Source organism: Pteropus medius, unplaced genomic scaffold (genome assembly GCF_902729225.1).
Source record: "Pteropus medius unplaced genomic scaffold, Ma_sr-lr_union100, whole genome shotgun sequence".
In the NCBI taxonomy this organism is placed as follows: Eukaryota; Metazoa; Chordata; class Mammalia; order Chiroptera; family Pteropodidae; genus Pteropus; species Pteropus medius.
Genome location: NW_024340692.1, coordinates 15,957,408 through 15,985,233, shown reverse-complemented (window position 1 = coordinate 15,985,233; position 27,826 = coordinate 15,957,408). Strand labels below are relative to the sequence as shown.

Below are 27,826 nucleotides of genomic sequence, written 5' to 3'. Positions count from 1 at the left end.
CTTTGTACTTGGTAAATGATTATCGGAGCAGCCTCCACAATTTGACTACTGTTCTCTGTTTCCTGTGGGTGTGTGGAGGAGGGGGCAGTGGCAGGAAATCATGTTAAAAATACTTCAAAGGCTGTCAGTTCCTTATGAGTAATAAACACAACTTGAGTATTAAAAAAGAAAAATTGCATGCTAATAACCATAAATTACAGTAAAATTTTTCCCAAACTATGCAATTTTACAGAACAGTCTGAAACTAGGTATAGCTTTTACCAATAAATTTCTATGGGTACAAGTTAGATGCTTCTGGTTGTCACTCCTTTATCGGTCTGGCTTTCCTCAGGAGACACACAAGAACCAAATGAAAATCTTTTCTAAATGTCTTGTGTTTGCATAATAATAACACTGTCTAGCACTTATGTAGTGCTTACTGTGATTTAGTTACTGCTTTCTGCCCTTGACATAGCTTAACATGTTTAATCTTCACAACCACCTTGGGAGGGAAACTGAGGCACAGAGACAGTCAGAAACATTATGCAAAGTCATGCCCTCATGTTATTCGTTATACCCAAGTACCACCTCAGCTGTTAGGTACTGAATTTTTTTTAACTTGATGCAATTTTTTTAAAACTTAAGTTTATTTCAAAAGGAAACTTCATGTCTCTAACTAAATAGAAAATCAGTATCACATGCCATAAATAGGAGGTAACTATGAAAATGGATATAACAAATAAAAAACAATGCTATTAACTTCTAGCTTGATTCCCTTGCCTGCCAAAGTCAGAGATTTGCTCTTTGTTAAGAGGGAGGAAAGGAGTGGAGAAAAGTAGGTATTGTAGAAGTATTAAAAATATATTAAAATCAAAATATAAAGATAAAACGAATAACAAAAAATAAAATTTAAAATGCCAGAGTGAGACTTCCTCCTTAACACAACGAATGAGAGACTTTTAAATATAATTTTCTTATTATGTGCTCTGGCTTCCACACCCAATTTTGTCCCTTCTTGCCCTGTGTCACCTAACTGCCCTGGGCCTCAGTTTTCTATCTGAAAATGATAATGTCAGACGTTTAGAAATAACATATACACAGAGCCTAACACATAGTAGGCACTCAGTAAATCATTATGATCAATGGTCACTTCTTGGGGGCAGAGAAATGACATGCCACATATCTTAGTTCTGTGCTTGATAAAAACATAGACGTGGGCTCTTATGTGTTCTTCTTGCCTCAGCAGAGCAAGAGCAGGCTAGCAGACAGGTGTGCCAATTCACATTCGGCAGTGACAAGGTAAAGATGCTTGGAGGGCTATTGATATGAAGAATCTGCTCATCTACTGAGGTCCTATGTCAGTGGTAAGGAGAGAGAGGAAACTTCAAATTCGAGTATCTTAAAACTGTAGAAAACAAGGGAGATCACAGAATCTATTCCCCTTTAAGTGACAGTCAAGACAGTGACCTTTGGGCTGCAGGATCATAACCCCTAAGCAGTGAGAGGCAGCCAGACTCAGGCCCCAAGTACCTTCAGTCCAGGCCAGGCCCCTCTGACCACACTGAGTTCTTATTACCTGATGCCCCGTCAGCCTCCTTCTCCTGAACAGCCCACTCCAGGCTCTGAAAGTTGGAAGGCACTGAAAACCTATAACCCATATTTCCATGGTCTGGGCCCCAGCATCTTAATTTCCAAAGTGATTATTGGCTTCAATATTGTCGACTTAATTTGCTGAAATGTCTGTAGCTTTTCTTAGAAAACCAGAAAAATATGACTTCTTGCCAAAGCCTGATAACATCAAGTCTCCAAGAAACAAATCCATACCAAGGGGAAACAGTTCCACTTGGGGCTTTGGTCTGTCTCAAGGGAATTTTGATTCATGCTGTGGAAATTTTGATTCATGCAGCCCTCTCTCCATAGGAGAAAGACAAAGAAGGGAAAACAAAAGAGCACAAGTGACAGGTTAAAAACCCGACCCTGAGTGGTGCAATGAAGCTCCAGGTAAGTAAGGAATGGGAAGCCCAAACTTGTCTCGGCAAAAGGGGCTGAGTATGGGAGCTTGTGAATTCGGCAAGAAGTCAGAGGAGAAATTTAGTCCCAAGAGAAAGTACATCATGAAGTGGTACTAGCTGTGATTCAAATGTTGAACATTCAAATCCCATGCTCATACTCACTCCTTGAACTCTTTTCATAAGAGAATTTGGATTCTTTTGGGGGAAACAATTCTTTCTTACAGATTTTTTGTTTTGTTTTGTTTTGTTTTTAAGTATAGCAAACAAATGCCCACAGTGCCTGGCTGGGAAGGTAAACTCCTGAGATGCTGGCCAGGCTGGATTGAGTGAAACAGAGGGCACCTGTCTCTTTATAAAAGGCAGCTGAGGTGCAGTTTCTGGGTTGTTGCCATGTAGGACCATGGATGCTGATTGCCAGATGTGCCAGTTATTCAGCTATTATCTACTCTTCTATGTTCTGCTGAGTGATGCTGGGCTCTTTCTCCTTTGTCTTCTGCCTTCCTGTTAGGTTCTGCCAGTAGGGGACACAGCCTGGATGGCAGATGGGCACAAGGGACTTCCTCCTATTTGCTTGCTGGAACCACCGGCCCAGCCTCAGCAACTACCTTCACCCTGGCGGCAACAGCTGGTTCCAGATTCCAGCTTTCCTTCTCACTCTAATCCCACTGCCTGACTATGCCCCTGCAAAAGTACTGGCAGCTGTCAGGTGGCTCACCTCCTCAGAAACCCCAGCTCCACAGACTCCCTTCTCTGAGTTTCTGGGTTTTCATAACCTGTTTATCCACTTCATTCCTCCATCCCCAGGAGTGGGGACTTCTTCCTGAAGTCACAAGTGGATTACCTGTGTCCCTCTTTTTTTACTTTACAGCCTTAGATGAATCCCTGATAATAACTCTCTGTTTGGTGGGTTTTATCTACCTGACTGGACCCTGACTGACCCACTAGTTTTTCTGATTTTAAGAGAGGCCAACCATCCAGATTATTTTGTGGAAAAAGAAAACAAAAACAAACAAACAAACAAAAAACATGTGTCTGAAGACCAGATTCGGCCTTGTAGCTGACACATTGGAGCCAAGTGGAGAACTGAGGGGTCCCTCTCCAGTTGCTGAAAATCTCACCTCTGGCCATCTCACTGCTGCATCCATCCCTGGAAGTTCCCTCCACTGAAGGGAATTGCATGGTCTAAAAATAAGCCTCTTCCCAAGAGACAGTCTGTGGCCAGTGACTGGGATGCAGGGAAACAAAGGCCTGGCCCCTAGCTTCCATTTGGGACACCTCTCAAGGGCCATTGAGCTCCACAGCTCCCTACAGGATTGGCTAAGGCTTCTGGATTGCAACCCTGTTGCGGATCAGCTTTTCTCCTTGCCCAATTCTGCTTTCTTCACTTCCTTCCAGGTGTAGCTCCCTGTAGCACTCCGTAATAACCTTACTGCATGCGATTCTCTATCCCAGAGTCTGTTTCCAGGGAACCCAATTTAAGCCAAGGCTGCTCTAGTTTGATGACTAGAACATTGCACTTATACAGGAAGCGTGTGAAGAAATAGAAACACTTAATTTCACCAAAAAAATATTCAACTGGAACAAGGAAGGAAATGAATGGGGGTCAAGGAGTAAAGGCAAAGTAAAGAGAAGAGGATAATAATTGGGAGAATCTTTGTGAAATATTAAGTAGAAGTGAAGGGAATAGTGCCCTGAAGCAAAATGGTCATGAAGGGCATGACTTTCCAGGAGCTTCTCTATGAAGCACAGCAGGTGTCATTCCCCAAAGCCAGGAGGATGCAGCAGTCACCTCAGCCTTTTCAGTCTCCCCAAAACTTGAATGGACAGAGCAAGAAACACTTACAGGGACTTGAACTTGCCCAGCAGGTGCCTCCCCGCTGCCTAATTGGGGAATGAATGCTCATTTTGCATCTGGCCAATGGCATGGAATAGTAGTAAATGGCCTGTGCCGCTTCCCTGTTGAGCAGTTCTGGTGTTATGAGTGATGGAAATGCTGACGGAATCCCAGCTCATGGTGGGGGAAAAAGGAGGAGATGCCAGGCTGCACCCCTTCGGACTCTAGCCGGCCCGTGTAGGAAAGAGAACCAGCTGTGCAGGCTCTTCACCTGCAATACGAAGGTTTCCCTATTTCCATTGTCTACTGCACTGGTTGGTGCAGAAGAGAAGACAGACCCTGGGCCAGGTTTGGCCTTTCTAGTTCTACAGGATACTGTATGTGAAACTCCACGGCCTGTCCCATTTTGGGGAATGTTAAATTACTTTTTCATTAAAATGTAACACGTTCCTTTACCTACTGCCTTTTTCTGCAGTTCACCCACATTTGTCTGATCAGCAGGTTGGTCAGCACAAGTCAGGATCATGTCAAAAGGGAAATGTGGGGAGGCAGGGGTCAACCACACTGTAATATTTAACTATATTACTTAGACGCAACTGGAGAAAACTCATTTTAATGTTCAACTTCAAAGAGAGGCCAAGGAGATTATTGTAGAGTCCCCTGGGGACATATTGAGGAATAACGTGTTGAAGGGCATGAAAAATAAAATAAATGAGGCCTCTTACCAGAGGTCTGTGGGCTTGCGGGCTCCTGTCTGTCTGTAGGTCTGGCATTGGCAGGGGAGAAGACAGAAAAATAACCACTGATAGTACAAGTGTGAGAGACAATCACGCTCCTTTAGGTGTCCTAAGTTGCGTCTTTGAATGTGTGTTCTGATGAAGAGAGATACAGAGAAGTTAGATTGGGACTGAACCATTATAGGGATCTGATTAGCCACCATCTTACGGTTGATGAGTGGCAAAATCAGACTGCCGGTGAACACATATGCTACTATTAGACAGGTGAAGTTCAACTGGCATTGACAACCCTTATTTGGAATATCAAACAGGTCCAAACCTTCCAGAATATTTCAAATGTTAACACTCCACTTTCAGGCAAGCAGGTGTTCTTTTAAAGATGTAACATCACAACTGGACACCATAATTTTTAAAAAATGTCTTAAACACAGCTTCTTTTTATCTATTCAGAAAAGAATGATTGAGCCACTGCTATATACCAGACCCTGGCCTTGGCACTGTAGTACGAAGGTGAAGAGGCAAAGTGGATGCAGTGCTTGCCTTGGTGGAGCTTATCATCTCATGGGGAATAGAGACCTTAGAACAGGTAAATAATTATAGCTGTGCTGTGTGTTATGCAGGAAGGACCTAATCTTATTCAGGAACCAAGAACTGCCTCCCTAAAGGAAGTAACAGCTTTTAGAGACTCAACGAATAAGGGAGTATTGGCTACATTTAGAGATGAGGGAAGAAGAGAGTTTCTGGGAAGAAAATCATCTCCAGAGGCCCAACACAAAACAGTATACACAACACCTATGAAATGCTGAGAGCAGCCCCAGATGAGAAGTGATGGAGGCTCTTCAGGGGAGATGGTCAGGGACCAGTTACGGAGGGACTTCTAAGCCGGGTTATTGATTTGTGGCTTTACCTTTTGATTTAAGTAGAGAAGTGACATGGTTAATAGATCCCTCTGTCTGCAAAGTAAATTGAAAAGAGATGAGATTGTGTGGAGAGGTAAGTTAGGAAGCAAATGTCTTTGTCCAGAAGTAAGGTGACAGTGGTTTAGGTCAGAATGGCAGCATGTAAAGGAGAGGGTAAAGGGTATTTCAAATATACCTTTTAAAAAGGTTTATAGGGGTGAAAAAAATAAAAGTTAGAGGGAGAGAGAGAATGCTGAGTGTGAAGGGCCAGGAATGACTCCCACAGTTCCAGTTTGTCTAGGTGGGTAGGTGGTAGTGTCTGTTCTTGATGAAAGAGACACAGGAGGTGGAGCATAGTGAGAATGTGGGCAGGTCTGAAAAGGATGATGGCGAGTCTTGCTTTGTGAACTGCTCTGAGCTTTCAGAGTCCACATGTTGGGCAGGCAGTTGAAGATAGAAGTTTGGAATTGATATAGACATGTAGGTAGAAATAGTAGTAAAGAGAGGTTTAGCAGTCAAAGAAATAAGACAACGTAAACCTGTAGCCTCTTTTTTGGATGAGGATCTATAATAAGAAAGGTATTACATCACACACACACACACACACACACACACACACACACACACACACCAGAACAATGCTTACCTTTGCCATACATGATGTTCAGTGACTCTGTTCCTTCTCTCAATGCTGCTCACAGCCTTCTATGCTGATTTCATGACCTGACAATGAGTTGCTATCCACAATTTGAAAGTCTAATCTAGAGTGCATGATGAGAAGAAGAGGGTCCAAAACAGAGCCATGAGGAATTCTACTCTTTAGGGCTCAACTAGAGGAGGCAGTGCTTACAAAAAAGCTAGAGAAACTCCTCTGGAGAGATGGGCGGAAAGGACCTGGGAACCAGCGAGGGCTCCCCTTAGCTTGTAAGAGGAATACAGTAACTCTGAGGATCACATCCATATCAGGTTACCCCCAAAGTCAGCAAGTGCCTAGTATTCTCCTCAGGCCACCCTGTTCGGAGAGAGGAAACCCTTTCTAAAAGCCCCGGCAGCCTTCCCTGTTATCACATTGACCAGGATTGGTCACATGACTAGGCCCAAGCCTATCACAGGTAAAAACAGTAGAATTACCATGATTGGCTGAGGCTGACCAACATCCTCACCTGAGGTTACTCTTCCCGAGCACAGGGTATGGTGAATACCTGACCATTACCTATAACTCATTTGAAAGCATTTAAAGCTCTTATCTGCTGTCTTCTGTACTCTCACCATTTAAAATTGATCATTCTTTCCTCTGTGTTTCTCTGACATGATGCTTATACCACAGTTTGGCACTTACTCTCCTTTGTATTATGCTTGCTTGTTTGCATGTCTCAACTGTAAGCTTTCTAAAGACAAAGACCATGTCTTATTCTTTGTGTTCCCCCCAGCACCTAGCTGCATGCCTGGTGAGATAGAGTTAATGGCAGTCACCAAATTTCCGGCTATTAGTTTTCCAGGCCTATAGTACAGGAATCCCCAACCCCCGGGCCATGGACCGGTACTGGTCCGTGGCCTGTTAGGAACCGGGCTGCACAATAGGAGGTGAACAGCAGGCAGCAAGAGTAGCTTCATCTGTATTTTCGGCTGCTCCCCAGCACTAGCATCACCACCTCAGCTCTACCTCAGATCATCAGGCATTAAATTCTCATAGGAACTCCAGTCTCTCATGCCAAAAAGTTTGAGGACCGCTGCTATAATAGGTTTGTGCTACTTGGTCCCCTATGGTTGATTGGGGACATGTGGCCAATTATCACCAATCAGTTATAACCAAAGTGATGTGTGACACCTTTAATCACCACTGCAAAAGGCCTCACTGTCATCTTTTCTCTCAGCTATTGTGACTGTTAACATTCTGGAGAATAGTTCATCCCTCAGTTGGGATGATATAAACTTAGAGCAGAGCCCCAGCTGACCTATGAAGGACATGGTGAGTGAACAAGAAATAAGCTTCTGTTATTTAAAGTCACTGAGATCTGGGGTTGTTTGCTACAAAGCAAAGCCTAGCCCTTCCCCACCGATACACTTGTAAATGGTAGGTGTTCAGTAAATACCGTGAGTCTATATATTTTTTTTTAAAAGAAATACATTAGAAGTAACAATCAATAATTTTATCAATTGTAAATTAATCAAGTAAAATCATCAGCCTTAAACTTGGCTGTCAAGAAAGGATTGGGAATTGAGATGAAAAGTATATGATATAGAACCAGTTAGGTGTGGGTTTGCAGACTGGCTCTAGAAGACCTTGGTCACCGATTCTCTCAGAACTCAGCATCCTCCAATCTCAGTTGGAGCTTATATTTACCTTGCAGTGCAGTTGTGAAAATTAAAGATAGTAAATGAATGGTACCTGGCATATGGTGTTACTTAAAAAATTATTATTATGATTGTGTTAGATATATTTTTCATGTTGGACCATGTGAAATGTGAGAAACTGAGAAACTATACATATTTCAATTTAAACCAAAGTATTCATTGCTACTCTGTCCAAATCATCAGTGGCAAGTTGTCCCTTCTTTCACTCATCTTTCAAAAAAAATAATAAATTTGGGCCCCTATTGATTTTTTTAAAATGTGAGACTATTATATGTGAAGAGATAATTTATGTCTAGGTCTCAGTTTCTCATTCAGAGCAAGGAATATTTTTAATGAATTATTCAATTTCCCTCTGTGCTAGACAGTGGTGACTCATATTAAATAAATAGATGCATTGAAGAAGGAAAAGAGAAAAGAAATAAGACTCTGGATTTTTGTTTTTCAGTTTTTGTGGATAGGAAATGGGAATCATGTGCTTTTGAGGCTCTTGCTTACATTTATAAAATTTGAAAAAATAATCCCGGCTTTGATGATAAATCTCTGTGAGTATAATCTTGTTCTTTTCCTTCTTGTTTTGATTTCTAACACTTGTTCAAGTGTAGTGAACAATTCTTCTCAATACGCTTAAACAAAGATCTCTAACCATCTGAATGTCATAGTCCCATAATATAGTTTATAGCTACTGTCATGGCACATTCATGACTTGATTACACTCCTGGCTGTGAAGAAACATAACTATAGTTTCTCAACATAAATAGAGAGTGACTCATCCTTCTGAGGCAATAAATAGCAACTTGGGTAGTTCAACACCAGCTTTATACTTCTTAGTACACCTGTAACTTAGAAGCATATCCCTTTTGAAATATTTTATACATATTGTGATACATGTTAGAAGAAATTTATATTCCAAAGATAGATTCTTATTTCTAGGGCTTTAAGAGGGAGGAAAATCTCAACATCTATATTTCCTAGTTCAACTAATGATCAAATTCTGTAATAGCAACAAAAACGTAGGAATCAATTCAAAAGACAAGAATGCACATATTTAGTGTTGTTCACTCCCAAATCAACCTTCCTCCCTGCTTCCCCCCTACCCCCTACCCCAAGTCTCTGCCTTCATCCTCACCTGTTTAACTGAAAAAAAAAATTGAATCAGGAATACTTATAGAGCTACTACATGCCAGACATTTCAATCGGTCTTCAGGATCTATTATACTGACATTTTCTTCTTTCCTCAAGGACTTTATTATTCAGTGCTGAAGAAATAAAAGAAAATTAGTAATTATACTCCAGTATGATGAACTATAAAGGTTCATGCAAAATATGAAATCATTAAAAATGTTTCAAAAGCATGTTGTACTAGTGAAAAAAGCTAAATACAAAATTACATATACAGTGTGATCCTAATTTTGTAAATATTACCCACTCGAGTCCTCATACATTCAGAAAAATATCAGAGATCAAATTAGCAGTCTGAGTACACTTGCCTAATTTTCTTCCCTTCCCAAATTTCATTGGAATGCTAAACAAGAAATTTATAATCAAAGATCAGAAAATTTGAAGATTTCCTGGAAAACACAATAAAGATAGAATTGGATTGACAGAGTAATAAAAGTAGGGGAGAAAAATAACAGAAGGAGGATACTGCAAAGGTAAGAGTTGTTTTGTACACTAATGTTCTAGAGGAACTTCACTCTTAGGGCTAACCAGTACAATGGGAGGGGCTGGTCAATAATTTAAAAGATTGCCTTATAAACTGCTGGGCCAGTCAGGATCCGCCCATGTCCTTCACGTGCCGAAGTTTTGGCAACAGCAGTGTTTGTTCCCATGTTATAGCCTAAATAACAGCTTTAAACAGTGAACCTGGGTGGTTTCCTAGCAGAAGGGCTGGCTTTGGACAGAGAAGTAGAGCAGAACTTGATAACTCCTCACCTGTAACAGCAAGAACTGGGGCTGGGAGAGGTGACAAGAAAAGGAAACCATGAGATGCTTTTGATAAGAGAGGTTCCCCAAACCTCATATGCTGGGGAGAGGAACCTCCCACACCAAGATAATTAACACACACAAGATTCTTCTCTATACACCCTAGAAGCTGGCTCCTAAAATCAAAACCTTCATTTACTGGGACGATGATTGCAGACATAAAATAGAAAAGCAGCTATGTGAAAGAAATAACCAGACTTCTGAATTATTGAAAATACAATCATCATTAGTTAAAAATTGGGCCGACTATCCCAATGGGCACAGATGAGTATTAAAGTAGTAAACTGAAAACAAGGAGGTCCAGGGATGGCATGAAAATACTTGCATTTGGAGATTGGCTGGTGTCCTCAGCTGATTCCTGAGAAGAGCTGTAAATTCCTGCAACTTATTAGATATATAATCTTTATTGAAGGTATATCTCATTAAAAGATATATAAAGTAATGAACTAGAACATTGGACTCTTCCAGAACACAGTGCAAAGAGATAAAGAGATTTCCAGTAGCTCCTACATTGGCGTAATGAGTTTATAGTGGAAGGAACAAAAGGAAAAGACGGAAGGGCATTCGGAACAGAGAGGACTGTTTTTTCGGTGCTGAAGAAACATTACAAACTCATGATTTTTTATGTATTTTATTTCAAGTCATTTCAGTTTTTGAAACTTTGGTGCTCAGATTGTCTCATCTTGGGCTAATGCAGTGGCTCAAGACCAAGGACAATTTTGATCTTCAGGAAACATTTAGCAATGTCTGGAAACACTTTTGATTGTCAACGCTGGGTACCTAGTGGGTACAGGTCAGTGTTGCTACTAAACAGGTACATTGCATCAGAAAGCCCCCACTGCAAAGGATTATTTGGCTCAATATGTCAATAATACTGAGGACGAGAAATCCTGGGTTAGTGAGGGCCCCTTCAGGTTTGGCCTTACACCTCTTCACGTAACTCCTGGAGGGAGTTTTTGTTGGCATTCTTGCTTTCTGGTTCAAAGTTACATGTTCTGGATCGTTTGCTTGAGACCTAGAATCAGCCAATTCTAGAATGCTTGATTTTGGGGGGTGGGAAATGGTGATAGAGACCACAATCTGAGTGCTATAATGATCATTGCTGCTGGGTTATCTATCATTGCTTCCAAAAGCCTTTTGAATGCTAAACTATATGCAATTTTCATAAAGAACAAAGTAAATCGTGAACTCATAATAGTTTTTTTTAAGCTAAAATTTAATATTATGCAGATATCACTTAATTTATTTGATTTTTATTTGCATCTTATTCTGAAAATTCTGGTCCATACTGACATTAACCTATTTGGTTTATCTTACAATATACACATAAATAAATGAAAATGATACTCTATATTCTTACTAACAATGAGACTACTGAATGCATATTAGTATTTATTTGTTGGTAAGAAATAGAAGGTAAACATTAAAGAGAACGTTGTGAGGTGAGACATAGAACCCACTCATATTTACAAGTCACTGGCCGTCAGTCATGCCAGCTGGTGTAAACTCCAGCAGTCAAATTCTGCCCTGGCTTGAGGCTTCTGGTCTCATCCAAAGTGGTGACAGAAATATGGTCTCCTTTCAATTTTCCAATGATCCGTGAAGAAATCGTATCTCTTCTGGCCTATTTGTGGATTCAATTGGAAGCTGAGCTCTTTCTAGAACAGAATTTGTCTTCTCACTTGAGACTCACTAGGTTCATTCCAGGGTTTGTGCGAGTCTTGTGTGGTGATCTACTATCAGCTTACCACGGGGCTACATTTTTCTGAGAAGCTGTTTGTGCTCCGTCAACCTAAAAAATGCCTTCATTTCAATCTTCTCCTGGAGTAAGGGGAAAAGGAGAGGTGGAGTGGTAGGTGGGGGTTGAGTGGTGGGGGCGGGGGGGGTAGTTTCAAAAGCAAAGAAAACAAAAAGGAGAGAAGGAGGAAGTGACTAGTGCTCAATGAACCCACACGTGTGAAAGGCTAATCCAGAAATCACTCAGTAATCACCACCATGAAATCAGACCCCGGTGACACTGCTTACTACACACGTGCTCACCTTCCCTACCTCCCACGGAGCCTCACTTCCTGAACCAAAGTGACCTTCTGAAATCTGGCCACTCTTCTTTAGCTCTTGACCCCATGCCCCTTCTATGCAACAGCTTCTACACACCACTAGCTTCCTTCCAAAGTCCCCATCTAGTTCTTATCCAGAGCAATACACTTTTTTTGTTTTTAAGAGAAGGGTATGGGGCCAAGCATCCAGTAAACAAAGAGGAGTGCAGAGTGTTAAAAGTTCCAAGGCATTTACGTATTGCACGGAGAGTTCAAAAGGAGGGTGAGATGTCGGGGGCTCCAACATGGAAGGCAGAATAGTGCTTGGAACTCGGCTGCACTCAATGTTCAGAACAACACTCATGGGGCAGAGTGTTGAAGGAGTGATTATGTTTTAATATAGTTTGGCTGTCAACCAAATAACATGCGACTACTGCCTACTGCCAAGCCAGACACTTTTGCCGATTGGTGAACTTTTAAGGATAATAATAATTTTAAAAAATGAACTGGTTTAAAAGCAAAATATCATTTTCTAGGTGAGTCTCTGGTGGAAGGGATGGGAATCGGAATAGCACTTTAGCTTGACTTCCACTGGATCCCAGAATGTTCTTCTATAGAAGACGAGCCTCTGTCCATACTCTCCCCAGAATATCCATTTACTATCAATTCCATGCTGTCTATATGAGCTTAGGTGAATCATAAATCTCCCTCTCTTGCAGTTTTTCTACCTTTAAATTGAGTCACTATTATTGGCCCCTTACTCTCACACTCAGTGATGGCTAAGTGGTGAGGTGGTTGAGAATAGAAAAGCTGGCCTGGGTGTGAAGGTGAACACAGACACAGGGCAGATCATAAGGAAGCCCAGACAATCTGACATTTTAGGGTGATTTTTTTAGTGTTTGACTGACTCTTTATTGGATCTTTTTACTTTTTTTCCCAGACCTGAGGATCTGGCCTTCTCTTCTTCTTGGGTTTCTGTCTCTTCAAGACTAATCAAGACCAAGGTGTTTTTTCTCAATGATTGTGCTATTTCAGGATCACTGAAGCAAACACATGTCGACTTGCATTTTCTACTTGTCAAAAATGTTTTCACTGCCAATGATTGTGGGAAAAGAGGTCATACCGCAACACAAAGAACAGGATAACTACAAGTAATGATTTTTTTTAAATGGCAAGTCAACCGGCTTTTGTTATCCTTGGCCTTTTTTGAGACATCAAAGGGAAATAATACTTGTAGAGGAGCGATGCATGTAGTTTATAACTGAAGCAGAGATAGTAAAAAAAGAAGTTGTAATTATTTAAAATTTATATATTTAATAATAATAATAATAAACATAAACATGCAAAAACAACTTCAACATAAATTCTTTGCTAGTATGTCTCAATCATTATGAAGGAGACACTTGGTTCCTACCAATATTTCATATTTCTATATATTTTTTTCTCTTTCTCAGCTACTCTCTTCATATACTACAGATTCTCTTATAATTTCTCCTCGATGCCCGACCTCACCCAAGATAAACTCCTGAAATACTCTGAGCCCAGGGAATTTATGTAAAGTAACAAAGCCATTTCATCCTCTTGTCATATCCTAGGTCTTACTCTTTCCTTCCCAATTTCTCACCCAACCAAACAAACAAACAAAAACAAAAAACCAACAAGAACAACAACAACAAAAAAATACACTGTTCTGGATGATAAGATCCTTCTTAAAGGATATAGAGGCGAAGAACCTATCTGACAAACTACAAGGTATGACCTACCCTTTTTTGGAAATGAAAGAGGGAAATAATAAAGATTCTTACTTGCTCAAATATTCGTGTGATCACAGGAACCTGTTAAAATGCCCCGTGTGATTCATCTCCCAGATGTGGTCCAAAACAAAGAAGCCTGGCCCTATGGGTAGGCAGTTCTGATCCAGAGTGCTACCCCTCTTTATTCCAGTACTTAATAGTATCTCTTGGGCCTTACCATTTACCTGTTCTTGGGACCCAACTCCTAGCACAGACCCTTCAGTTGAGAATCCTGGGGCTTCCCCAGATTTTTGGAATTACAACAGTAATAATAATAACAATAATAGTGAGGATGATTATAACCAACTTGGATAGGGCATTTTCTATGTTTTAGGTACTGTGTAAACATTTAACACTGATTGTCTCTCCTGGTTTCCAAGCCCTAAAGAACTGTGTTAGTTATCTATTGCCACAAATTGCCAACGAATTGCCACAAAACTGAGCAGCTTAAAACAACACATACTTGTCTTCTCACAGTTTCTGTGGGTCAGGAATTTGGGCAAGACTTAGCTGAGTCCTCAGCTTCAAGGTCTCTCAATTGAAGTGTTGCTTAGGGTATAGTCACCTCTAGACTCAGTAGGGCAAAGATTTGATTCCAAGTTCACATGATCATTGGCAGGATGCCGTTCCTCACTGTCCCATGGACTAAGGGTTTCAGTTCTTCACTAAACGTTGGCCAGAAGCTGCCTTTAGTTCCTTGTCATATGGCCTCTCAAATATGGCAGCTTCCTTCTTCAAAGGGTGCAAGCTACAAGGGCAATAGAGTGCTAGCAAGATGGAAGTCACAATCTTTTGAAACCGAAGTATGGAAGTGACATCCACTACTTTTGCCATATTCTATTGGTTAGAATCAAATCGCTATGTCCAGCCCACCACACACATAAAAGGACATAAATCACTGGGAGTCATCTTAGAAATCTGCCAGCCTCAGACCAATTGTAGAAGGAGTTGTTTTAAGATTTCAAGGATAATATCAAGACTATAAAATGAAAGTAGTTCAGGGTAAGGATTGAAGCTAATAAGGATAGAAATCAGGGGGTAGAATGGGACGTACCTGATAGCATTTTTGATCCAGTGTCTTTCTCCCTCTCTCCTAGCTCATAACATAAAGGTATAGCTGAGGAGATGGTGGGTACGAGGCTAAAAGATATGCGTGGATTTACTGCACAAAAACCTGCTTTTTCCACTGGGAAAGTAAGTGAAAAATACTGGTGATGGAGTAGTGGGATAGATGAGTAGCAAAGAAGAACTGAAGAAAATCTCTTTGGATAGAAGTGACCCAGAGTCCCTCTGGGCAACTGACTTTTGGCAGAGACTTGCATCAGATTTAAAAAAAGAAAGAATCAGGCATGAGCCAGATTTAGAGCAGGGTGCCCACAATTAAAAACAGTCAAGATGGAAGAAATAAATTCCATACAGAAGAGAGAAGGCTGGTTCTAGAAAGATTCTTTGAGGTTACACATAGAGCAATGGTGTGGGGGAGAGGACAGGGAACATTTTTTAGCAACATCTACTAAAAAAAAAAAATTTAATATATATTTTATGACAGGAAAAAGATCGTAAAACTTTTCAGAGACTTTCATTTGTTAATATGCTCTGTGAAATCCTAAGATGTGTGTAAGGGAGGGTGGGGATTGAATAGGCAGTGCTTCTCACAAGTATTTGTTTTGCATAGAGATGGTAACATGCTATATGCTTTAGGGAATGCTCTTCTATCAAATGCCTGGGCCTTTTTTGAGAGCCGGAAGGGTGGGATCTGGTTCAATTATTTCTAGTGAGCCAAGAATGGTGGCCAGGGATCGAGCAATAAGCAAAATATTTTTATTGAACACCTACGTATTAACCAGAAATGACCCTAGGATCTCAAGAATTGGGCCCCAACAGTGGGAAAGACAGAAAACCAAAATCAGAGCAGTCACTGACTGGGTCATTACCTTTACAACCATCCCCAGAAATCCCCCAAATTTCCAAAGCTCTATCTATTACAATCCTTCTCTCTGGCAGTCTCTTTCCCCCTCCTGCTAATGCTCATCTTTCTTGTTAACAGAGAAGGAATCAGGGAGTTCACTCCATGGGCTTTTTTCTTGGAATTTTTTCAATATCATAGTATGAAGGCAATAAAGAAAGATTCGTTGAGAGAGGCAAGACAAAATATGTTAACAGTCATAAAAAATGTCTTTAATACAGAGAAAGAAGAAATCAGGAAACGACTCCCCTGCCAAACCGCAAAGAAGATAGTTCATTAAGAAATGCTAATTTCTCTAGCACTGGTGGAGAATTACCCACTGTGGGGATTAAGAGACCAATGCCTTTTTAATCAAAGGATAGGAGACCTCTCCTCAAATAACTTGGGTTGGCTGAGGGTCCTATCCAGCTCAAAAGAGCAAGACAGCTATGGGAAGCCACTCCTTTCTGTAGTACACAGTGCTGTGTTTTTAGGTTAATCCTCCAATGACATTACAGTTACTGATTAATGAACAGCTTCTAAGTGCCTGCTTCATTTAATTGTCCAAAGGCCAGTTGGTCCCAGAGTGTATAAAGCTGTAAGCTGGCTAATGAGAGCATTCTCTGTGAGAAAGGGAAGAAGGGAAGTGGCAGGGTCAGGGAGTTGGCTTTCAAAGAAGCAGGGATGCGGAACAGAACTGGTCTAGTTCTCTGTGTCCTTGCCCTCCTGATAGGCTTCCTGCTAATCTGCCTGGGGGCCTTCTTCTTTTCCTTGGGCTCCAACTTCAACTGTCGGGGGAACCTGATCCTGGCCTATTCTCTTCTGTCTCTGGGGTTTATAATCTTTGTGAGTGGAATTTTCTGGAACACCTACCACCAGGCGAGTGAAAGCAAAGGCCTGTTCAGCCATGTGCTCAGACAACACCTTGCCCATGGGGCTGTGGCCCTGGCCACAGTGGACAGGTATGTATTCAGAAGCTGGAGAACTGATGAAGATTGAGATAAGGCTGAGTTCTGGAAAAGCTGAGTGACTTCTATTCCCACTGCGGAGTGGCTATAAATTACATGGAGCAATTTACAAAGTCTCATGGGCCTATATGTCTAGAACTGAGATTTCATCATCAGGGAATTACTCTGGGGTTAGTTATTAGGATGAATGGTGCTGCCTCTGGAGAAAACCATAAAGTAAAGAGAATTTATCTTAGAGAATACCCCCCAACCCCCTGCCCAATTTGAAAACCCACCTAAGCCAATTTAAGAGGCCCAACTCTTAGGTTCTTTTGTTGTATTATAGGAGCTGTCCTTAGAAGCTGGTGGTGGTTAATTATTCCTCATAACTTGGCTACCAGGTTATGAGAAAGCAAATCCCAGACCAAATTCTTTCATACAACAAATAAGCAAGCAGGCATAAAATCAGTCCTGCAGGCTCTTTGTGAACTCAGTGAATTCCCAGCTTAGTATCCTTTTAGGTTTTTTGATCATACCTTGAATGAAAGATTTATTTGAGGCAAGGCAATAATATTCCAAAAGTAAGATCCAATTAACCTTACTACCTCATATCCATGAGGATGGCTATTATCAAAAGCAAAACAAAACAAAACAACAGAAAACAACAGGTGTTAGCAAAGATGTGGAGAAATTAGAACCCTTGTGTACTATTGGTGGGAATGTAAAATGGTGCAGCCACTGGTTTAGAGGTTCTTCAAAACATTAAACATAGAATTATTATTTGATCCAGCAAGTCCACTTCTGGATATATAGACAAAAGAATTGAAAGCAGGGATTTGAACAGGTATTTGTACATCAATATTCATAGCAGCATTTTTCACAATAGCCAAAAGGTAGAAACAACTTATATATCCATTAGTGGATAACTGGATAAACAAAGTGTAGTATATACATACAATGGAATTTTTCAGCCTTAAAAAATAAGGAAATGTTAATGCATGCTACAACATGGATGGACCTCAAAGAGATGCTAAGTGAAATAAACCAGACACGAAAAGACAAAATATATATGATTCCACCTATATGAGGTACCTAGAGTAGTCAAATTAATAGAAGGAAAGTAGAACAGCGGTTCCCTAGGGGTTGGGAGTTAGGGATGTGAGATAGGGCGCTACTATTTAATGGGTATAGAATTTCAGTTTGGGGTGGTGGAAAAATTCTGAAGATGAATAGTAGTGATGGTTGCACAACAATGTGAATGTGCTTCATGCCGTTAAATTATACACTTAAAACGGCTAAAGTGGTAAATTTCATGTTATACATATTTACCACATTCAGAAAAATTCAGTTGGCCTCATGGTTAATATCAGACAATCAAAAACCTCCTAATTCTTGGCTGAACACAGGATCATTTAGTGATAAAACAACAGGCATAATCCTTAGGGTACTGGCTGCAAGACTCCATAAATTCTTCTGCTTCCTCGAACTGAAGTATTTTAGCTACTTCATGTATCTTGAATATAAGTAATTTTACTCATGACTTGATTTTTGACATTATTATACTAATTAATAAGATACTAATTATAATAACCAAAACTCATTTCCAATGTTTCCTATACTTACTAGCAAAGTCTCTGGGTTTGATAAAAAATTAAGATAACTGAAGTGATTATAGATGATTATAGGATGGTGATTTTGTGTGTGTGTGCATGCATATGTGTGTGTGTGTGTATGTGTGTAAATGCTAGATAATTGCCTCCAGAGTGTGAATTCCTGATAAGTGTAACCGATTAACTTTAGAGTATAGCTTAAATTTACTAACACATGTATAACATTACACTATGTGGAAAGGCTTTAAAGTAAATTATGGATATCATGAGACCCCCCATTTACTGTCTCTTCCTGCTGCTTCTAATAGATGCCCAGCCCACTGAGAATGGTGAGTAAGTCAGTCAATGTAAAGTTACATTTCTCAGGAGCATAGGCATTCAAAATGGGTATATTCATAGCCACAACCCGGGTTGAGGTATTAAAACAAATGGGTCTGCAATGGTAGAATTCAGGGCACTGGGAATGTGAATTACTATGGCGGGGTGAGGATCGAGAGAGGTGGATGGGATTTTGGGAGCAGGCAACAGTCATTCTGGAGCCTCTCAAATCGTTGTTGGGAATAGCTCACCTTTCTGTCTTCAGTGTTTTCACACATATGCCCCATGACACAGTCTTGGCTATTCTGAGTGAAGGCTGAGATTTATGCTGTACAGTAGACATCTCCTTCAGACATTTGGCTTTGGGCCTGGTCACATTTGGAATGGAGCTGTGGCTACAAATGGCAGTCCTGGTTCTGTTGTGGTTACATACCACAAACACTCCCTGTAGGCACTGGAAGAATTCACTCTATAAATACACATCTCAAACAAGTTCACCCTCTGTCTTCCTCACCTCCATGCCAACCCCAATCCCATTCATAATGGAGAAGCCAGAAGGATTTAGCAATTAGCAACCCTGGGCAAGATGACCAATGAATCCGTCAGCTCTGGTGTGAATGGCTCCATTAGCCATTGGCCTGATGGCATAGAAAGAGTTGCAACGTAGATCTACATAAAGTTGTCAGTTGAAATAGTTTGGAAAATGAGTATGGTGGGTTTTTGTTTTTCTTTTAGCTCCTGAGACTTGAAAGAGTAATAGGAAAGAGAGAAGATCTGATATAGTTTAGGAACTTGCACAAAGATGGTTTTCATTCATTATTTTGTTAGCTGTGAGAATTTGAGACAGTGAATACAACTGAGTAGAAGGCGATGTCTGTGAATAGGGATAAGGATATATAAATAATTGGGTAGAGAGAAGTTCCACAGTCAAGGGCCATACCCTCTACCCCTGCTAAGGATCTCACACTGATAGTCCCTGGTTCCAATTAGTAAGAGAGGGAGAATAGCTTGGAATAACCCACTGGGAAAAAAAATGACTATAGAGGCCCACATCCTATGGCTGATAAAGAGAGTTCTGCTGAAAAAGCGGCACATATTTTAAAAACTGGTGATGCCAGGAAAGAAGTATATTTGTTGTAAAATCAATGTTTCTTAACAGTTTAACTTTGCACAATGCGATTTGTAAGAGGCAGACATATGCTTCTTTGGCATTAACCACTGAAGTAACACATGTATTTGTGGCATTTTGTCCCTCAGGCCAGATTTTTACCCTCCTGCTTATGAAGAAAATCTTGATGCTGAAAAGCAAACCTGTCCTGCAGAGGGAGAGGCCTTGGATGTTCCTCCACCTGTGTACACAGAGATGGTCTTTGAATTTGTGGATGAAAACAATGATCACCGAGAGGCCCCACCATCCTACGACTCCATAGACGACAGCTGCGACAGCAACCTCATCTCGGGTGCAGAGAGGCAAAGCCAAGAGTACTCTCCAGCATGCGTGACACATCCTCCTCGGACACAGCTGCTAATAATAAACATAAGCAAGGGACTGTGGGAGGAAAGGCCATGTCAGTGACCCCAGAGGGGATGCTTAAGGCTTTAAAAATATTTTCAGCTTTTTTGTATTTTATTACATTTTTTAATACAAGAGAACAAGTTGAATGGCAGGGTAGTAGAAAGGGATACAGCCTCATGCTTTAGAGCTTGGAAAAAAAACTTCATCTCTTTGGGCCTCAGTTTTTTCCTCTATCAAGTGAAGAATTTGTGCTGGGATTAATATCTAACAATTATGAGATGCTTTTGATATGGCAGTCTCTGTGCTATGAACTTTCTATGCTTTTTATTTATCCTTCATTCTAACCTTCAGAGATGGGTGCAATGACGATTCTCATTTTACAGATGCATAAACTGAGACTGAGAAGTTAAGAAACTTTTCCAATAATGAACATTTATTTCCAGGAGCGGGGACATGGAAGGACATATTCACTTCCAATTTTGGTGTTAGGTTAACCCTGTCTTACTTCCCTTCTCCCAGGCAGCAGTTTGGACTTCTCTCCCCCTTCAGAAAGTGGGCCCTCACAGGAAGCGGAGCCCAGGGGTTGCTGTAATACCTAAAGGTCTTGGAGGGGCAGCAGGGATTGCTCTCAGGTTGCTTTCAGGTACATTGGCTGGCTTCTCTTTTAAAATGCAAATAAGCCATCCACATTTGCTGCCCAAGAGCTTGTCCCTCAACTCCCGGTATAGTTTTCTTTCACCTGGTCATTATGTTCATGATGACAGATGGTTTCTAATAGTAACAGATGTTCTGCCCCCTAGTGAATGGGCACAGGAGGGGTTTTGGAGAGTGGTGGCAAGGATAAAGATCTTTCAAGAAGGAAGAGGGCTGTTGAGATGGGATGGGGCTCCGGTGGCCTCCTCTTCCTAGTTATTGCTGAGTGCACAGATTAAGCATGTCTTGATGAATACACAGGAAACCACATAAAAGGAAAAAAAGGTCCCTTAACATAAAACATGAATTTGGGCATCTGTGATTTAAATCCTTGACATCGAGGGCATAACTGGATATGCAGGTCACACGTGGTTGTCCAACAGGAAGGTGATCATTTATTAGCAATGCATTTTATTATTATTCTCTTGTCATTTCTATTTTTCTACTGAGATGGTTATCCCCAAATTTTCCCTGGGGTCTGAGAACATTCACTGATCCGAACAGCTCTATCACTGGGCTTTCATCCAGAGTTTGCATTTGTAATAGATGGTTTTTCCAACTACTGATAGTCATGTGAAACAAATGTTAATTTTGGTTTACATAAGAAAATTGTTTTCATCTCTTTACTGCAATAAATTTTGTATTTAAACTTTCCCTTTTGCCATTGTTTCATATCAGAAAAAAAAATCAATAGAGGAACATAAGTCAAAGTTTCATTCTCTATGTGGAGCTAACACAACACCCAAATAAGTTAATCTTTTTACAGACCCAAACATTACTGAACAAGAACTATTGATTCAGAAAGTAAACGAGGTGCTTTTTGAAAAAAAAATATTAATTACAGGCATTTATTGCCTTTTCTTTTTTAAACATACGTACTCTGAAGTGAGCATCAAGAACATGGGTATTAACCAAAACAAATCCTTTCTTCGAAAGGCCCAGCAATGTAAACCCACTGGGCAAGTCAGACAAAAGTGTGCTATGTGGTTAATAAGAAATTATTGGTCATCCCTGGAGGATTCATTCAGGGCAAATAAACACTGTATCTCCTCTTCCTCCTTAAGCTTATGATAAAGTTAATGGTGGTGATTGAGAACCATGATTCTGTGAATGACAGGGAGGGCATTTAGACTGTGAGAAAGTGGGTAAGAGACAAAGCTCCAAGCAGAGTGTCTTTGCTCATTCCCGCCTCTCAGATGTCAACGGGAAAGAGTAATACTCAGATGATGACTCTCTAGTGTTTTAATCTTATAATGTCCTGCTGAATAGCAAGTTTAAGTACCCACCCTATCCTCCAGAAGATGAGCATGGTGAGATCAGTTATAGAATAGTTTGTGTTGCATCTTTTGCATATCTGAGATGTACTATGTGTATTTTAAACCCCTCCACTCAAAAACTCACAAGTCATTTTACTGACAATCTTAACCATCCTTTAAGATTATACTTAAGCACAGGTTTTTTTTTGTAAAGTATCTCCCCAGCTTACCTATATTTCAGGGCACAGACTGAGTGCTAAAAGACATGAAATATGATAAAGACATGGGTTTATAATGCATATCTTCACCATATTCTATACTGTTCCATGACAACTTAGGCTGACCCACATACCAAGTGGGCTGTCAAATGCATGAGCCATTTCCACTGATAAGGACTCCAGCTGGTTGGTGTGGAGCAGGCACTCTGCTAAGCTCTGATGCCTCAGATAATCTCTTGCTGTTTGTAACTGTCGAAGGGCCAAAGACTGATTTACTAGCAGTTACATCATTTCCAAAGGCACGCGATTTCTCAGACCCTTCACCACTCAGGAATGGAACTCTCCTCTACGCAGGTGTCTGGGATATCAGTGTCCACATGTTCCAAGAGTATCCGGTGCATGATCGAGCAATAAAATGGAGTCATCTGTTATGTCCCCACCAGTTCCCCCAGGTGCTTTTTCAAATTCCCCACACTTGCCACTGCTGATAGATATTGCTGCCAAAGTAAATCCCATGCCTTACACTGACCCACAGCTGGCCAATGAGAAGTCACCACACCATTATCCCTGTCATTGCCTGTATTATCTGCAGAGAACACGGGCTCAATGCAGCCAGCTGTCAGCCCGATGTGCCACCGTGGGACTAGTCATCGATCTGAGGCTTCCTGTGCAGAAAGCCTTCAAGTCTAATCCAAATCCTTCAACCTGCGGTGTCATGCACCACCATTTGTCCTATGAATACTGTGGATGTAGGCTGTACTCTGGATTAGTAAGATTTGATAAGTGATCTTATTTTAATAATGGCTGCTTACCCACTTTCAAGGTCAGCTAATAAACTCAAGAATTAAGGATGAGACAAAACAACTTTTTGTTCTAGGGGGGACTGGCTGACACCTGGCAGGATATTTAGCATCCTTTTAGTGGGGACCCCTCCCACTAAATGCCTCCCCGCCACACATATACACACATTTCCAAACACCCACTGGGTGGGTAGTGGCACTGCCCAGGTCTTATACATACTGTTGCTTGTCATTGTTCTGGAGACGCGTGGTGTTGTGAGCGAACCCCTCAATATTAGCCCGTCACAACAGTGGCCCTGACAGTTGCCACACTCTATCCATAGTCTTTTTTATGATTGTTTCCTGTGCTCCCCACCAATTTCTTGGACTTCTCCATTCATTTACTCAGAAAAACTGGTGTCTGGAGCTCCACATTTAATAACATAAAGAACGTTATGTGCAGAAGAGTGACTTCCTTTCACCTCCACCTCTACTCAGGATGCAGGCAAGAGGATATACATGTGTAGCTGAGCAAGAGAAGCTTAGATTTTATGTAAAGCAGAAATAATACCTCGGTGATTATGAATGTGAGCAGGTTCCAGAGAGAGGCTGTGTCCCAGAGCCACTACATGACTTTCCCTTTGGCAACCAAGCTAAGAAAAAGTTCTGTAAAAATAGGCAGCTGTGCAGCTGCTTCTTTCCATAACGGCACCCAAGCATGTGCTCCGCCTGACACTTACAACGCTGTGTCTGCTTCAACCCTGCTCATCTGAGCCTTCTCTCCAATGTTCCTATCTCTCAAATCCAAATCTCTGTTCCTGATGCATTCACCCCGGTGACATTATATAAACGGTTACAAGTCTGAAGAAATTCGACTCTTCGGGAAATCCCTCAAGTGCCTAGTGATCTGCCACTCTGAGTCAATCTCTCTGTTTCCACCGTCAATCTCTCTCATTGTTTGTGCCTCTACTGTAACATTCATGTCTACCTAATTCTTCGTATATATTTGCCATAGCCACCTGTCCCCAAATTACAAGCTCACAGGAGCAGGAATAATGTTTTAAACATCTCCTTGCTGTACCAAAAACAGGACTCTGCATAGAGTTGTTCAACCAATGTTTGCTGAATGAATGAATGAATGAATGAGTGAATGAATATATATTTGGGCTGCTGGACACACATGACTCTGTATTGAAATAAAGAAACAGAATTTAAAAATGAGGATTAACTTACATTTGAGCATTGAAAGTTAGAGATGGTTAAAAGTTTAGCACCAAGAGAAAAAAGAAATAATATCTTCTTACCTAGAGCCAAGGCTAAGAATGCAACTATTTGTGCTGATCAACACAGAGCTGAGTAGTGAATAAATGGCTGTCACCGACTTCCACTTCAAAGACGATGAGAACCAAATCCATAAGGCAAATTGCATTCCATTGCTGATAAATTTCATAACTAGTTCTTCAGAATTTCAGCTCAAAGCCGCCTTCCTATTATTCCGAAATGAAAATACTTAATAAAAGACTAGATGCCATTTCAGTTTCTGCTGACCCCCAAAGGCAGTTCTGAGCAATTTGCCTTTTCTGTTCCATTTATTTAATAAATTCCCAAGGTCATGATAATGAAAACCAGCCCCTGCTAGTGTTCCGAAAGGCAAACTTAATTAGAATAGTGACCGCTACTAGAGTATCTCAACTGGCAAAACAAACAATAAGCAAAATTCCACAATCTTTGCATGAGGTTGAAATAAGGAATTTCTTTTTTATTGGATACTAAATGTCCTAGCACGTTTCTGACAGAAGCATAGATAGAAAATAGAAACGAACACCTTATTGGGAATGTTTCCCAGCTTGCACTAATCTTGACTACAGCAACAACAAATTGCTTAACAATCAAAGCACACCACATCATCTGTGCAAATGACACGATAAGTGAGAGTGCCGTTCCCAAGGAAGCAAAACATATGCAAACAGGTCCCATGCACCGAGTGTCCTGGCTGAGTACAGATGGAGGCTGCTAGAGCTGCAATATCCTTTTCCTGGGCAAAAAAAGCCAGTTGTTACCCCTTGCTTTCCAGCAGGGGTCTCCACTCTGCCCTCCATCTCATCAGGCCCATAACTGTACTGCCAGTAAGGTTTTCTTCCAGCGTCCCCTTCATTTTCTACTTTTATGACATTTCATTATCTCCCTTTACAGCCATGATAAGTAAGATCTGAACTATGTCCAACTGAGTGCATTAAAACAGGCCATTACTGGGAGATAAGATAGTGGAGAGAAAGTCAGAGAGATAGCAGACATGGTGATATTTCGTCTTCCCAGGAGGAATGAGTACAAACCCCTGTATCGACCTAGGTGATGTAATCAAGGAAGAGCCCGGAAACTGTAAGCATTCATTTGCAGAGTCTTGCCAAGAAACCGCTTTCCACCTGCATAACGAGTGGCTAAATTTGAAGGAATGCAGCCAGCTTAATAGCTAAAATAATATTATTTACAAAATAAGAGAGAATAACACCCCTTGATATGTTTTGTTGAAAGTGTGCCATTGTGGTTTGTAGAAAGCATTAGAAGATGTGAGAGGGACTTTGAAGATGGGAGGGTGGGAAAGCGGACCATCGGGTGGTTGGCGGGCATGAGGTGGGGTATTGGGACCTCTACAACTTTCCTGTGGGAGACCTGACATAGGATGAAAAGCTAAATCCTCCTCCATGCTCAGGAGAGTTTTCTTAGGTCTGCCCAGGGGCTTAGGGTCAGCTCAGTTCTGGCAAACTAGGCTTAGTTTCAGAACCTTTACTCAACTGGCACCAATGATGCTCAGATGTCATGACTAACAGCTTCCTAGACCACTTTTTCTTTCTCAAAAAGGGAGGTTCTTTTGTGTGATAAAATACAGGTATCAAATGATAGTGCAGCTTTAACAGACAGCTGAAGACCCTACTGCATTTGGAGGAAATGACCCAAACCTAAACAAAACAGATTTTTTTTTTCCTTTTCACCCTACTCCACTCCCCACCAGCAAATTATCTTTTCCCCAAAGTCATAGGCACAAACAGGTAGCAAAAAGTCGTGGGTGAAGTGTCTCCCGCCAAGTGCTTTTTTACATCCTGGTGAGTGATCTTCCCTTCCTTCAGGTGATGACGGTTGGGCCCCTCCGGCCGGTTCTCTCATGTATCTGGGATATTTTCAGCGCGATGGCTATGAGAGGGCTCAGTACTGCCTGGAAAAGGAGGAAGAAAGTCTGTGAACAACTAGAGTCAGTCACAGGAGGGCCATTGTGATGGGTTTCTAGTGCAAACATCTGGATTCTATCTCCATTTGCGACTTACAGGCAGTGTCATCATGAGCAGGACTCTTGTTCTCTGGACCTTGGTTTCCTGTTCCATAACAGGAGATTGGAGTGGGCAGAGTGAGGAGAGTAGGAGGAGATGATCTCCAAAGTCTTATCCAACTCTCCAAAAACAGTGATCTAAGATGGGAGACAGCACAACCCAACTTCCACTGGAGTATTTTAGGAACAGACCTTTGTCATATCATATCTCCCCTACATGTTTACGCCCCCATACACACACATGAACTTGAGGAAAACCACTCATTCTTCATTCTTCATTTTAAGACCATGGGCCTGAAGAACCTATCATCTTGAGGTACCAGAGAAGACAGAAGGTAGTGCTGCAGAAATAACTGCTCATTTCTTCACATCAAATAACTCGGTGACTCATGAGCCATCGCAGTGTGCCCTAGAAGGAAGTGGGGTGGTTTAGAGGCCTAAGGAATAGATTCTTGGAAGGATGAAGGACATGATGAGGAGTAAGGATCATTTCTTGGTCTTGAGTTATTTATCATTTCGTAGGACTAAGGCACTGTTTTCCAAAGTGTAGAGCGCATGCCACTCAAGACGACTTTAGATGGTACAGGAGATTATTTTAGATGATGCATGGACATTACTTACAAAACAGTAAGAAAGTTACTCTGTTTTCCATTCTCATCAAGGAGAACTTTGCTGCTAATCTTTAACACTTTAACCAAGATAGAGCATGCCTCAGGCAAGAGTTACCTAGATAGAAGGTGATATCATTGTATGTTTTTATTGAATTCATTTTTATGGTGGTGAGCTTTAATTTATCAAGGGATAGTGTGCTTTTCCAGGTAGAGCACTGATGTAAATTTTCTATGGTAAATAAACAGATTTAAGTGAAATAAAGTGACTGTATTTATTTATTTATATCATTATTATTTATGCCTATTGCACTTGGTCTTCCTAAGTGGTCTCCCATCCAAGTACTAACCAGGCCCGACCCCGCTTAGCTTTTGAGATCAGACATCAGGCTTGTTCAGGGTGGCGTGGCCATAGACCATGGACCATGGCTCCACTGGGGTGTGAACCCAGGACCTTCTGCGGGTAAAGCAGATGTGCCAACTGCTACACTATGGAACCACATCCTTAGAGTGACTCCATTTAAAGACAAACACTAATATAGTGATACAGTTAGGAGAGAAGATTGGGAAATACTGGCATACAGGAAGAAAAAAGATACTATATTGAGGAAAATAAAACCTGTAATTTTGGAGGAGAGAGGGAGATTTTTGTCACTTGCAACCCTAACAGCTATGGGGATGAAGGGAATGCACACATTCTCATCAACGAGAGTACCAGCAAATGGTCGGGGTACAAGCAGCTCAGTGTGTTCAGTGGAATGTAGCCCAGTGGAATGTAGATACAGGCCAGTCCTGAAGAGTAACTGAGCAAGTCTTGTTTGGCAGGACCTAAATGCCAGAGTGAAGTGTAAGGATTTAATTTGCTGGGCAAAGGGAGATGTTATGGTTTTTTGAGTTGAAAGGTGACTTTGTTAGAGCTATGCTTTGGAAAGATTGCTCTAGGAGCAAAGGCAGTAAACACATTTATGGCTACATGTATTAAATTA

At 41.1% G+C, this 27,826-nt stretch overlaps 2 protein-coding genes across 2 annotated transcripts in view; one reads left to right on the top strand and one right to left on the bottom strand.

The window, feature by feature from the left end:
• Positions 1-16,221: 16,221 nt before the first annotated feature.
• On the top strand, positions 16,222-20,024 carry TMEM252 (transmembrane protein 252). The gene is made up of 2 exons (XM_039865476.1): positions 16,222-16,535; positions 19,706-20,024. Exons 1-2 carry the CDS (start codon positions 16,258-16,260, stop codon positions 20,022-20,024), a joined length of 597 nt encoding a protein of 198 aa, XP_039721410.1. The 5' UTR covers positions 16,222-16,257.
• A 4,619-nt stretch (positions 20,025-24,643) lies between these two features.
• Positions 24,644-27,826, bottom strand: part of PGM5 (phosphoglucomutase 5) — a 167,046-nt gene continuing 163,863 nt past the window's right edge. The window contains exon 11 of the mRNA XM_039835897.1: positions 24,644-26,121. Within this exon, the coding sequence (XP_039691831.1) occupies positions 26,032-26,121 (90 nt within the window). The 3' untranslated portion in view covers positions 24,644-26,031. The remainder of the gene's footprint in view (positions 26,122-27,826) is intronic.

What these genes read in the sequence shown, in the direction of transcription:
- TMEM252 (XM_039865476.1), top strand. Translation starts at nt 16,258, where the DNA reads ATGCGGAACAGAACTGGTCTAGTTCTCTGTGTCCTTGCCCTCCTGATA. An exon ending in GCCCTGGCCACAGTGGACAG is followed by an intron (nt 16,536 to 19,705) that starts GTATGTATTCAG and finishes TTTGTCCCTCAG; the next exon opens with GCCAGATTTTTACCCTCCTG.